The 15,156-nt window shown below is 33.5% G+C and overlaps 1 protein-coding gene across 1 annotated transcript in view; it reads left to right on the top strand.

The window, feature by feature from the left end:
• LOC111372338 (homeobox-leucine zipper protein HDG11-like) overlaps positions 1 to 393 on the top strand; it is a 6,922-nt gene extending 6,529 nt beyond the window's left edge. The window contains exon 11 of the mRNA XM_022994631.1: positions 284 to 393. Within this exon, the coding sequence (XP_022850399.1) occupies positions 284 to 393 (110 nt within the window). The remainder of the gene's footprint in view (positions 1 to 283) is intronic.
• The last annotated feature ends 14,763 nt before the right edge of the window (positions 394 to 15,156 follow it).

Raw genomic sequence — 15,156 nt, 5'->3', positions numbered from 1 at the left:
ACTCTAAAGATCATATTTTTGAAATTTTTGAAACCCATTTTTTGAAAATAATGCATTTTTAAATAATATTTTGATGGAAAATGTGTAATTAAATAATAATGAAATGTTTTAAATTTGCGTATAATGCTTTTTTTAAAAAATATATATAATTAAAAATAAAAAAAAAATTATTTTAAAAATAATCGGACCAAACAAGGCTTTTATGAGAGACGAAGTCATCAAATGATAGTGTTGTTTGCTTTCTTTTTAACATCAATTTCATTATTCCCAACTCTCTTTGTAGGTCGGCGGGTAGGGGCCTATATTCGCTTGCGACTTGTTAATTCATTTGTTCCTCGCTCAGATATCTGCAACTTCTCAATTATTGTCCATGATCTTTTGAGAGAAACTTAAGTCAATGTTTGCTTCCCTTTTTTTTTTTTTTTTTAGTAAAAATGTATTTTGAAATATTTAATTGATGAAAAATATGTGATTAAAAAATAAAAAAATTATTTTTGCATGTAATATTATTTTATTTAAAAATGTGTGATTGAAAAGAATTGGGAGAAAAATGTATTATGAGAAAAATGGGGCTAAAAGAGAAAACGGATAATTAGTATAAAACATTCATATCATTCAATGTTATTGTGCAAAACATTCTTACATTTTATTTTTTAATATTTTCACATCTATTTTCATCTTTCATTGCGAAAAATGTCATTTTCTCAATAAAAAAAATGTAAAATGATAAATATACATTCCTATTTCAATAAAACAAAAAAAATTTAAAAAAATAAATTGCAATTATACTCCCAAACTTTTTAAAAAAATATAAATGTGTCCAAATAAATTATTAAAAGGGTAATTAACATAAAAGATCCTACCTTTTCATATTATTGTGCAAAACGTCACTCTCTTTCATTTTTTTGACATTTTCACCCATATTTTCATATTACATTGCCTAAATCATCATTTTTATCTATTTTCTCAATTAAAAGCTGTAATATGATAAATATACTCTCCTATGTAAATAAAAATAAATAAAGAACTTACTTTCTTTAATAATTTATTTGTACTTTTTTGAAAAATTTGGAAATATCGTTGCAATTTGTTTTTTATTTTTCTTTTTTATTTTTTTATTTAAATATGAGGGCATACTCATCATTTTACATTTTTAATTGAGAAAATGAATGAAAAATTGATGATTTTCGCAATGAAATGTGTGAAAATGCAAAAAATAAAAAATAAAAAAAATAAAAGGTAAGGATGTTTTATATTATAATATTGAAATGTATGAACGTATTATGCTAACTATCATTTTAATAATTTATTTGGACTTATTTACAATTTAAAAAATTTAGGAGTAAATTGCAATTTGTTCTTTAATTTTTCTTTTACTTTCTTTTTGTTTTATTTAAATATGAGGGTATATTTATCATTTTACATTTTTTTATTGAGAAAAGAACCCTTTCTGCAATGAAGGGTGAAAATACCAAAAAATAAAAGATTGAAATGTTTTGCATAATAACATTAAAAATATGGACGTTTTGTGCTAATTACCAAGAGAAATTTGAGTTGGAACCTATTGTTCAAATAGCAAATTGGTGTCCAACCTTTGAATATGAGTGAATTTAGTCCAATTTTGTGAAGCTAGTTGTCATTTCTCAATTTGGGCCAAAACATATAATTTTGAAGGGGAATATTTTACACCAAGGACTGTCACATAGTAATTTAAGGAATATCTAGATGATTTTCATAATTAATGATTCGTTGTGAAATCTCAAAAATTAACTTCAGACCAACTTGCCAAAATCTAATGCATGGGGATACGAAGTATAGGAACCTCTTGTTGAGCTGAGAAAATTAAGAATCTAGTGTCAAAAACAACTCAAGGAAAACCAAAATGCTTAATAATGAATGAGCAATTAACAAATTATTGCAATTACTATCTCAAAACCTAATATTAGCATTGAACAACACATGGACCATAGCTTTCCAAGTGGCTTTTTCTATGTTTTGCTACAAATTGACATGGAATTATACTCACTCCATCCCATAAAGGGCCCTTGTTTGAGCCTCATTATTCTGAAAATTTATTTTTTCAAAACTCATTTTTCAATAAAATAACACGCAAATTCAAAATTTTTTCTTAATTTTTAACCACACATTTTCTATCAATAACTATTTAAAAATGCATTTTCCCCCTCAAAATGGGGCTCAAACTAGGGTATACTTGTTTCCACTTTCACACTAATTAATAAAATATAATTAATACTTAAAAGAGAAATGCTATAATACCAAGGGAAAATTTCACGGGGGCAGGTTTGTGGTATTGTAGCATTTCTCTAGTTTAAAATATAAATTTTTATTACACTTAGGTCCCGTTTGATTCTATCAACAACACATTCTTCATTAAAATAATATTGCACGTAAATAAAAAACTTTTCTTTCACACATTTTTCATCAATCTACTATTTTAAAATTCATTGTTCAGTAAAAATGAGTATCAAACACCCTATTATTCTTATATACTCCTACATAAAATAATTGTTTAAAAAACAAGACACATTAAATAGTGGTATATTAGAAAGTAAAAAAATCAATTATGCTCTCAATAATAATTAAAAAAAGAGAAAAAAAAAATTATAATTTGAAACAGACAAAAATAAATAAATAAATAAATAAATAAATAAGTGCTTGTTTGGTAGGGATTTTGATAATTGAATTTTTGACCGTTAAAGAAAAAGTGTGTCCTATATGTGAGAGAATAATTCAAAAATGACGACTTGAATAGTGAAATAACGGTCAAAATTTTGATTTTAATGACTTAAAATCTAAACCAAACAAGCTCTAAACTTATCTTTATGGAACGAAGGAAATATTTTTTTGTGCATTTGTTATGGTTTTTGCATATAAGGTACTTGTAGAAGCTATAACCATTGTAATTGACTCTGGAAGAGGACCCCTGGTGTAGGAATTAACGGTACTAGAGTAGAAAGGTCCACACGCCGAGGTCAAGGTACCAACATAAGATTTCCACATCTGAAATCCTTCACTTTTAAACATGAACGAACTAGCACTTTGACGGCCCCCACCTCCGTATTCTTGCAGGGGAAAGCTTGGGCTATGTCGTATAGTTTCTGTAAACAGGAAGTTCCGAAGTAAGAAATGAAAAAGTCTAACGTGTCATTATCAATGCTTCTTAGGCTTAACTTCACCAGTTCATCATTTTCAAGCTCAAGTCAACAGCTTCAAATTCCCCTAAATAAAGTAAAAAGATGGCAATGACGATGATAACACTATTATCTAGGCAAGCAAATTTCAATCTTGGATTGGTACGCAATATTGGATAAGACTAAACACTATAATAAACAGGGTTTACTTAACTCTTTTTTCTTCTTTTATAGTTCGGGTACTATCTGATACGCCTTACCAAATGCCAGAATTCAAGTTTTCGAAAGTGCAATTTTCTAGATGATAAAACCACATAAGAAACTGCTTGTGTATAGCAGAATCACACAACTTCTTAGGGCCCTATATGCACCCTGAATTCAGACGTTTAAAAATAGATATCTGATTATTTCATTCCTCCGATGCTCATTCGTGTAGAACGTGTAGAACGCGCCTTTTCTCAGTTCGGAACAGAATAATGCAACAGGTTCTAAGCAGCTCCACCATGAGGAAAGAGCAATAATCTAGAGGAAAAAAAAAAGAAAGAAAAAAAGAAAAAAAGGAGGGAAGTGAATGTGAAGAAGAAAAAGAAAAGACAGGACTTTGAGCTGACAATACCCGGGGGCGGATGCACACATTTGAAGTCGGGGGACACAATCAAACTTGCAAAAAAGTTTTGAAGAATTTTTCATTCGAAATTTACATCCAAAAAAATATAGCTCATGCAATTTTACATCCAAAAATTTACATGGATTTGACTTTTTCAGATGTAGAATAAAATTTCAAAAAATTTTGACGTCATATCCCATATAAAATTTTATAATAGAATGATGTAAGTTATATTGAAAATTTGTATCGCAAAAAATAATAATAATTGAAAATTTTTAAAGAAAATATAAGTTATATGTCTCTTTTTAGCACGTTTAATGTATCTTTAACTAATTTCGATATCTGTTTGAACCATTCAGTAAGCCTACAATGTAGTTCTCAAAATGAGTTTCAAGATGACATAGGCAGTTTGTGGATTCGACTAGCATATGATCGTTGGAGACTTTTAAAAATTAGCATGTTATCGAAATTCTCAAAATATTAGTTTGGAATGACCTACTTTGACAAGTTGTAACATTTGCTACGGTTGACAGTTTCAAACACCATTTTTTGCACCGCAATGAGGCAAAGCTATTGATCTTAAAATACAGTAGGTATGCACACATGCAAGTGCACAAATACATACAAATACTGTGAGAATACACTGAATATTGTAATAAAAAGAGCCCCATAAAAGTAACCTGTTGAAATGAGGAGGGATTCAGTCGGGCATTAACATCAAGGTTCAAATCCTTCAAACAACTACTAAATGATTTACTATTAGGAAGGCTCCACCTCCACAAATCGCCATCATCAATGTATTCAAAAGCAGGGGCGGACCCAGACCGTTCGAACTGTGGGGTCAAAATTTTTTTTTTCAAACAACGTATCATGAACAAAAAGGAAAAATCGGTTATTTGCTGTTCATGTTCAATATTTGCACTTTAAGAAGAAATCAGTGGATTATATGATATATTTATGGACTAAATAATGGATATGGATATAGATTTAGGATTTGGACTTTTTGGGGCAGAAAATTAAGTTTTCAAAAAAAAAAAAAAAAAAATCCAGAAAACTGCACATGACCCCATGTGGGTCCGCCCCTGTTCAAAAGGTCGCCGTACTCTATTGAATTCCCGACTCCCCTTCTGATAACTATCTTTGCCACTATTAAAATCCCCATGTAAGCTTTTCCTTGAAATAATCATAAGCAATGGTAGCCCCAATATCACACTTGAGTCCCAGAACCTAGCATCTCAAATGCAGTTTTGTGATGGTCTAGGATAACAATCCCATAAATTAAATCACCCCAAATTAAACAAAGCTCTGTAAAAGACAAAATGAAAGCCATTAAACTATTGTATGCAATACTTACAAAGGCTCAATAGGATACTGGTTCGTTTTACTCATGTGAGGAGAAGCATAAGCCTCAACAAAAACCATTAAACTAATTCAAAATATTATTAAAAAACAAAAATTTATTCGTAATGTACTGTAAACCATCTTGAAAATCAACAATAATACGATTTAAAAAAAATAAAAGTCTAACTAGCAAACGAACATGATGTTAAGCGAAAATCCGGCAATACCAAGATGATACTGGGCTCGGTTTCCAACCAAATCAACACCACCACACGTGAGACACACCCAACTTTCTCTTTTCTTCTTCCCACTCATGATTGCTATTCATACCCACAAAGAGACGGCCAAGACGAGAGTAATGTAATCCAAAGAAAACCACACAGGTTGCACAAGAGAGAGAGGCTGAGAATGAGCAGAGACGGGATCGCAAAGAGAGGCAGAGAAGACGACTTCTTGGTGGCAAAAAGAGACCGAGAGTTATAGCCCAAGAAGAGACCAAATAAGGTAAGTTAGGGTAGGTTGACATTAGTGGCCCAACACAAAGATAATGGGCTCCAAATGGATATCGTAGCCTTTCAAGTAAATGGGACGGGTCACGAGCAACACTATTAAAATAGGTTGCTTCTAATAGTCCGTAGAAAATTAGTTTGGGTCGTCTCGATGGTGGTGTTGACATATCATTCAGTCATATGGTTAAAGCTGATTGAAATTAAATAAAATCAAGTTTACATCATCACCCAAGAGGTCGTTTAACAACAAATTGCCTAACAACCTCCACCTTGGTGTCAAAGGACCTGCAAAAGAAAACGTCTCCTGTTAGTGACACCTCTAACAAAGAACCAATAAAATTGGAGATCTTTACCTGTACCAATGTTTAGAAGATCCTTGCAACTTCTAAACTTTACTAGTGGCAACACTTTCGTGCCCATATCTGAAGGGTTGTATTGTGTGGGATCAAGTTTTTAACTTGTCCTCAAAACCTTTTGGTTGATTCATAAAATTTTGATCATCAAGCTCACCATGTAGAAAAGTAGTTTTTACATTAAGTTGTTCAAGTTCCCAGTCAAAATACGTAACTAATGCAAGTATGACCCTAATAGTATTGTACTTAACAACTGGTGAGAAAATCTCATTATAATCAACACCGTCCTTCTGTGTGTAACCCTTAGCCACTCACCTAGCCTTAAACTTAAGGGTTTCGAGCTACTGGTACATTCCTTAACCTTAAAGACCCATTTGCAATCAACGATCGATTTATTCTTATGTCTAAGTACTAACTCCCAAGTCTGATTCTTTTCTAGAGAACTCATCTCTTCTTTCATCGCCTTAGGCCACTCCTAAGATTGATCACTACCCATTGCCTCTTCAAAGGTCTTTGGCTCTCTATCAACTAGTTCTTCGTAACTAGCACGGGTGAAAGCTAATTTAGATTCAAATCCGAACCTCCTAAGTTCTCTTGTTTGTCTCCTCTCTCTATTCCTAACTAAATTGTAATTAGTTAAAGGATTCTCTTCCTCAAGGTGCTCTTCTATCACTATTTCATTACTATTCTCCACCTTAGGTTCCTGAACCTGAGTCTCCACCTCATTAGGAGTCGTAGGGACAGATGTGTTAAGTTTTCTGAACTCCACCTTAAACCGATCTCTCTCTTCAACCGGTTCAATTTCACTCATAGGTTTGGTTCACTTTTAAGACACGGTATCTCACTCTCGTTAAATGTGACATCCCTAATCACAATGATCTTAACCTTCTTTTGGCTTCTATCCCATAACTTATAACCCTTAACACTCTCGGGGTATCCTAGAAAGACACACTTTCTAACTCTAAATTCCAGCTTTCCCTCACTCTGATGAGAAAATGCAAGACAGCTAAAAGTTCTAAGCACCGAGTAATCATTCAGTTTACCCGACCATCTCTCATGCGGAGTGTCACCATTTAATGCAGCAAATGGAGTCAAATTAATCAGATAACAAGCAGTCATAATAGCCTCATCCCAAAACGATTTAGGGACACCAGAACTTAACATCATGCAACGCACTTTATCAAGTATGGTCTTATTTATCCTTTCCGCTACCCCGTTTTGCTAAGGAGTGTAAGGAACCGTCTTATATCTAGTTATGCCATTTTCTTTGTACATACTATCAAATTCAGTATTGTAAAATTCTAGGTCGTTATCTGTCCTTAAAATTTTGATCTTCTTGCCAGTTTAGTTTTCCATTTATCTCTTCCAGTTATTAAAGTTACGAAAGGCCTTAGATTTATCTTTCAATAGATAGATCCACACTTTCCTAGTATAGTCATCAATAATATATAGAAAATACATATTTCACCTGATGTGGGATTACTAGCAAGACTCCACGGATCAGAATGAACATATTCAAGCATGCCTTTAGCTTTATGAACACTTGTAAAGAACGATGTTTTATGATACTTATCAAGCACAAAGTGATTACAGAACGACAAATCTGACATACAATCATTACCAAATACGCCTTCTTTATTAAGTAGCTTAAGTCTCTTAATGCCTACGTGTGCAAGCCTATTATGCCATTTGTGTGTGTGATCAACCTTGACAGAAGAGAGAGAGGAATTCAAACCTTTAATCACTTTCCCAGTAGTGATATAGATGTAGTTTTTCTTGTCCCCTTAATAGAAACTAATGCACCCTTAATCATCTTTAGCATACCATCTCCAATTTTACCAGTAAAATCATCTTTTTCAAGTCTCCATACTGAAATCAAATTCCTAGACAATTCAGGAATATATTTAACATCCTTTAACGTGTACACAAAACCTATGTCAAATTTTATATTTGTCACCAATTCCAGCAATCGTATGGACAAAATTATCACACAGCACAACATGCCCAGAATTATATTCATGCAAGTTATCAAACCAATTCTTTTTAGACCTCACATGAAAAGATGTACCAGAATCAAGTATCCACTCATGCATGCGAGAATTGGCAGTTAAATTCAATTCAACAATGTATGCAAGGGGACTTGTAATCATATAGACATCACCATTATCTATATCGGAAGTAGAGGATAACACATTGATCTCGTCTCTCTCATTAACCCTTAACTTACCGTTCTCCTTATGACAATCCTTTATAAAATACCTTGTGTTTCCAAAACCATAGCATTTCTAGCCTTAGTCCTAGATTTTGATCTATACCCACCCTTGCCCCTTCACTACTTGACTCACCATCACTTTGGTATCCATCATGACTATTTTGTCTAAACTATGTTCTACCCCGCACCATATGTAACTCACCGCTTTTCTTATCATGTTTTTCAGCCCTAATTTCCATCTCTTTACTCTTAAGAGAATCTATGACAATTTCAGGTGTCAACGTATCCCTTCTATACTTAATGACATTTTTAACTTCCTTATAAGAATCAGGAATAACATTGAGCAAGATTATAGCCTTATAAGTTTCGGACAAAGCCTCGTTAAAATTAACGATATCTTGCACCAGTTTGTTAAACACGTCTAAATTGTCATCGATATTCTTTAAGGGATCCGTTTTAAAATTGAAAAGCATTCAAGCAGATAAAGTTTATCCGGTGTAGATTTAAGCAAATACAGGTCTTCCAATTTTTTCAAGAGTTCTTTAGTGGTTTTCAGTTTATCCACATTTCTCAAAACGGCATCAAATAAGTGTAAAATATTTGAGGTATAAGCAAGCTCATCGGCCTCTTCTTTTTGTTCTTTTGAAAAATTAGTTGAAACGTTGCCTTTGATGGCTTTTGAAACTTTTTATTTGACCAAAATACCCTTCATTTTTTGTTGCCAAATAGAAAAATCACGTTTTTTGTTAAAAATATCGAAATCAAAGTTGTGAGTTGTCATCTTCACAAAACAACCGGAGAATGCACAAAAGACAATCAACCCACAAAGAGTAGGGTCACAGACAGTACACACCGTTCTAGATTTTCAGAGTTTCGTAAGACTCACGGTCTTAGATCAAGGGAACGTTTGAACGGGTAAGGTCGCAATAATTCTAATGGAATTAACAAGCAGCAGAAGTAATAATGTAACCAAAAATACGTCCAACAGATAACCAATTTCATAGCAATTATATCACTAAGAACTTAATACTAATCTAACCAAATACAGATACTCAATCAATCAATTAAGAACAAATAAAATTCATTTCTAGCACAAGTAATGGTTGCCAAGCAATGACAACCCCAATCCTAAATATGCCCACATGATGATCTATTAGTGCAATAATGTAAAAGTTTAAGCCAATTTACCAAAGCAGACCTATCTGAGTTCGTAACGTGGAGAGATGTGAATTTTCTATTTTAAGGCCAGCACTATTCACCCTAAAGATTCAGCAAATGTGCCAAATCCAATCAACCACAAATATAGATTGAAAGTCAGGGGCAAAATCGTCCAACTTTTACTGTGCAACCTGAAACACTAAACCAAATATATCAAAACGTTCAGGAGAATAAAATAAACGAAATGGCAGAAGAAATCATGTCGTCGAACTGCCACGCGCCGCCGGCCGTCGCCGTCGCCGTCGCCTCCGCTACGTGCCACCACCACAGGGGGTGCCTCGACCTGCTGATCGTGGGTTTGACCTCCGTTCATTCAACGAAGGTCCAGTTTGGGAATCATTTAAGTTTTCACTTCCGATCATATTGAAGGAATCGTCAATTTCTTCCTATTTTGATCTGATTTTCGCAAAGTAATGATAACCCAGGCTTTGATACCAGTTGTTAAGCGAAAATCTAGCAATACCAAGATGATACCGGGCTCAGTTTCCAACCAAATCAACACCACCACACGTGAGACACACCTCACTTTCTTTGTTCTCCTTCCCACTCACGGTTGCTATTCATACCCACAAAGAGACGGCCAAGATGAGAGTAATATCACCCAAAGAAAACCACATAGGTTGCATAAGAGAGAGAAAGAGAGGCCAAGAATGAGTAGAGACGGGATCACAAAGAGAGGGAGAGAAGATGACTTCTTGGAGGCACAAAGAGACCGAGACTTATAGCCCATGTAAGAGACCAAATAAGGTAAGTTAGGATAGGTTAACATTAGTGGCCCAACAAAAAGATAATGGGCTCCAAATGGATATTGTAGCCTTCCAAGTAAATGGGACAAGCCACGAGCAATACTATTAAAATAGATTGCTTTTACTGGTTATAGAAAATTGGGTTGGGTCATCTCAATGGTGGTGTTGACATATCGTTCAGTCATATGGTCAAGGTCGACTGAAATTAAATAAAATCGAGTTTACATCATCACCCCGTAGGTTGTTTGACAACAAATTGCCTAACATATAAAAAAGATCAATATAGTAGAAAACAATAAATTGTCAAGTTAGTAGTGACATATTAAAAATGATAATCCACTTCTAGAACTAGGAAGGCCCAAAAGCCTCCCATAAAATCATTGCAATATTTAATTCTCCTATAACTCTCCTCATCACTGTAGTTTCTTACTATTTCTTTTCCTTACCATCCATCCATTTGCAATCCTTTCTTTTCTCTCCTTGTTTCGGGTTGGATCGTGTTTAATATAGCCTAAATACCCCTAAAACATTATGGTTATAAAAGACCAGCCCAAAAAGTTGAGACCAATAATAAAAGCTCAAAAGGCAAGAAACACTAGCACGCGTCTAAGAAGGCCCAATTGAGGATGGTTGTACATCCAACACGTCTAGTTCAAGCATCCACCACCTTCTTTAGGCTTATGCCTTGAGGAATGTGGCTCAGCAAGTTGAGGTTAAGCTCAGACAAATAGCACCGAAGAGTTAAAAGTTTTGAAGCTTAATTAAAGGCACAAGTCCGATAGCTTCTTAAATAATAACTATATGCAGGGTTTAATCTTCAAATTTGTGCTAAATTTCTGTATTTGCCACAACCACCAAACATGTGCATCAAACTAAGCCCAAGAAATCAAACAGCCTACAACCATAATCATTAAAATGTATCAAAAGGAAAGATGGATAATTCCAATGAGCTAACGGCACCATGTATGATTTAACTTATTCTCGGCATCCATTTAAACTATTATAGGCATGCATGTTTAATACAAACCAAAAATCTATCAAAAGAACTTACTGTTCAACTTTGGAAGAGAGCTGTTGAATAAAACTAGGAGGACCAACAAAATCAAGAAGATAAACACGGTCAATTTCCTTTAGACGTAAATCCACAAACCTGAAAAAGAACAATTAAATCCGTTACAGCATTCATAAAACACAAAAATACTGCCTTTGAAGAGGGCAGATCTAAGAGTCGAATATACAGTGTTGGGTAAAAACAAAGCAGAGGCAGTGGCTGTTGGGCAGTGAGAATAGTAGAGGTCAATGATAAGTGTATTTTCACACACTTATTCGGTCCACAAAAATTGACTACTTGTTGATCAAAGCATTTGGATTATGGCTTAATTTAGTATAATTTCATTTTGTAGGACTATATTGATAGATATGGCGGAATTCAAGAGAAAAGAGAAGAAAAAGAACCAAGATGGAAGAATAAGAAAGTTCGAGGACCAAAGTGTAAATAGTCAAAAGATGAACCAAGATTAGAAACGACAATATGAAAAACTTAAGGACATTTAGTGAGAACTTGAAGTATTGGGATAAAAAAAAATGATATAAAAGGATCAAGAATTGAATTTGGGGATCAAAATGCAACATTCGAAAGTTTTTATAATTGGGAGACTCCCCAATTATTTAGAATGGGTGATTGTCCAACATCAAGGAACAATTACCGATGTGAAAAAGTATAACTGGGCGACTGTCCAGGCTATTCGTGTCGAAAATTCTGATTTCCTATTCTGATTGAAATTCTTATGAAAACAAATCTTATAAGGTAGTTAAATTCTAGGGCTGTCCCTAAGCAAGGGGGGTGCATTATAACACACTCAAAGGGATTTTTAAAGGAGAGAACAATGCAAGAACGTTGAAGATTGACATCAAGACGCAAGGATTCAATTCAATATTTAAATTGGTGATGTATTTTCTTTATTATTTAGTTTGTTTTCTTCTTCCCATCATGCTAGGCTAAGCCCTTGTTTGTTTCTCATTATTTACTTATTAAAATGAAAAATATTACCGTTATCCATCACATCAAACCACCATATTTGAAAATCTATCTCTTATATGGAACTCGCAACGATTTTATTTTTTATTTCCATTCTTATATTAATGTGGCTCAAACGGGTCCTAAATTTATTTGTACTAGAAGAATGATGAACTATGTAATGTAATCTTTTTATTTCTAGCTTTACATTATTGACAATACAACACGTTATTTGAATTTGAATGGTTTATATGCAATTATTTTCTTCCATGATTATGTGCACGTAATTGTGTGAGTGTGATGATTTATTTCATGCATTCGAGGGAGTGGGAATAAGTTCGACAAGGCATAAATCATCATAGGATTTGATAGGGGATAGAGATATACCTCTGTACCTTGCTTGAATCTTTAAGCGCTCTCAAAATCATATGCATTCTTGTATATTTGCACCCGTTTTAGGGATATAGGCTGCTGGTATATGGGAGTAGGTTCAACATTATTCGAGAGAGATTGTTGGATCGATTTAGGAGATTAATTCTTAAAAAATTCAACGTGTTGTCAAATTATTAAACTAGGGTTGAAAGTGAGCATCGTTTGGGGTTTCGTGATCCTAGTGCACTTCATATTCATTAAATACATCAACTTGTATTCAACACATTCACTTTGCATTTTAGTTCATTGAAATCATACATATTTGCATATTTAGTCTAAGTAGTGTTAAATTTAGTTACAACGAATCAAGTTTGACAATTCGGTTTCGGTTAAGGTCGAGATATGTAAAATTAAACTACTTAATATTTGTAGAACGATATTTGGGCTCAATTTTTCACTTTATTACTTAAACGAAACCAGTTATAAAAAGCAACATTCAGTTAAATGAACTAAATTGCCAATTTTGACAATTCAGTTTCGATTTCCATGTTTATTGATGTTGGGCAGTCGCCCAGTTATAAAAAACTTCCGAATGTTGCATTTTGATCCCCGACTTCAATTCTTGATTCTTTTAGATTTTTTCTCTTTTTTTCTCCCAATACTTCAAGTCCTCCCTAAATTTGTCCTTGAATTTTTCACATCGTCGTTTCTACTCTTCGTTTATCTTTGGCTTTTTACACTTTGGTCCTCGAACTTTTATTTTCTTCCATCTTGGTCCTTTTTCTTCTCTTTTCTCTTGAATTCCACCATATCCATCAATATAGTCCTACAAAATGAAATTATACAAAATTAAGCCATAATCCAAATGTTTTGATCAACAATTAACCATGTTTTGTAGACCAAATATGTGTAAAAATGCACTTATCAAACCCTCTAAAGTTGAACTATTGTTTGTCCTTAAACAAGTTAATGACTTAACTTTACACAAAACATGGCTTGACAACTTGCCTTGTCTCAGGATTGGAATTCAGTAATCAACATAAGAAACAAATTCAATAGTGCAAGAATAAAATCAATCCTTACCTATCAGATGCGAAACTCAACGTGTGTGTATGAACTCATGTTAACATATCAAGTTTATGATTGGTTTATTCCCGACCTATGGTGGTCAAATATATCATTTCCTCACTCGAGAGATGCATATTCCTCAAACTTATTCTTTTCACTCAATCATCCCGGGGTGTGTCCTAAAATTAGGAGTAAATAATGTTGACTTGGTTGACTTCTCGTTTTAATTATCACAAACATATCACATTTATTTCTATTTATTCGAGTGTTGATCGACAACATACAAACCAGACTTTGAAGAGGCAAAGCGATGATCAAAGGAAAATCAACGCTGTGGAAAAGTCTAAGTATAGCATGCACGTCAAGACAAAGAGTCATATTGAAAATAGTGGACTTAGAACTCTTAATCTCATATGTAAAGGTAATATGCTTCAACAGTTTGGCAATATATCGTAAAAAGACTCGAGTATTTATTATTTCACCAAAACACATTCAAAATATTTTTCGAAGATAACAAATTCAATTTTATTCTATGAAATGACAATTATCTTGAAAAAATCATATATAAATATTTCTCAAAGCATTACTTTTATCTAACGATTGGAGAAAATTGATTTCTGCCGTAGCGGACGTCTGGTACGTCTGGCGGACATCCGGTAGAGAAACGGTAAAAATTTTTAACCGTTCTAACTTCTAAAAAAGCAACAGCTAGTGGATCGTCCGGTATGATAACAGACGTCTGGTAGACCTCATCCGGTATGACAGATTTTTTGGCGGTTTCACTGCTATAAATACTCCTTCACTTTCTCATTTAAACCAACCTTTCCTTGAGCATTAAGTGAAGCTTTTATTGATTTCAACTACTATTTTAATTTTTTAGAAGATCAAACTATTTACATCTTCAAAAATTCTTGAGTGATCCAAATTATTATAAATATCTTTCTATCTCAAATTTTTCAAAGTAACACTTGAGCTATACTCATTGCAATCTATTGAAGTGTTAAACCTACTTCTCTCTCAATACTCAATTGTGATCATTCCATCAATTAAGAGAGAAGTTTTCACTTGTAATATTTTATTCTCTTATTTTTTATTGAGGATCATGTTGAGGTCCTAGAAAGTTCAACATTGTAAAAGGACCGGTGCTCCTTGGTTGTAAGTCACCGAAAGCTTTGTAGAAGGTTAAATTGCACTATAAGTCAACCACATTTAGTGAAAAAGACCTTATTCATGACGGAGAGTTTGGTAACGTGGGACATAGATCGCGATTGGATCGAACCTCTATATTATATTGTTTGCATCTTCTTTCCCTTTCTTTTGTTATCTTTCAAAGTTATTTTGCTTGCTCTTTATTTTATTTGCAAATTAATTATATTAGCATTTATTTTAGAAAAAGATTTAAATAACCAATTCACCCCCTCCTGGTTAATCGTTCTTGGGCTTTCAAATAACTGCATTCATTTCCCTCTCGTAGCGTGGATAGGTTTTACTCTTACAAGTTTACATGTTAACAAGTAGAAGCTCTTCTATTTTGATTGCTTCAACCTTTAGGACTAAACTA

The sequence above is a fragment of the Olea europaea genome, chromosome 2 (genome assembly GCF_002742605.1).
Source record: "Olea europaea var. sylvestris chromosome 2, O_europaea_v1, whole genome shotgun sequence".
In the NCBI taxonomy this organism is placed as follows: domain Eukaryota; kingdom Viridiplantae; phylum Streptophyta; class Magnoliopsida; order Lamiales; family Oleaceae; genus Olea; species Olea europaea.
Note: the sequence above shows the minus strand (reverse complement) of the source record. Positions and strands in the feature narration are given on the sequence as shown.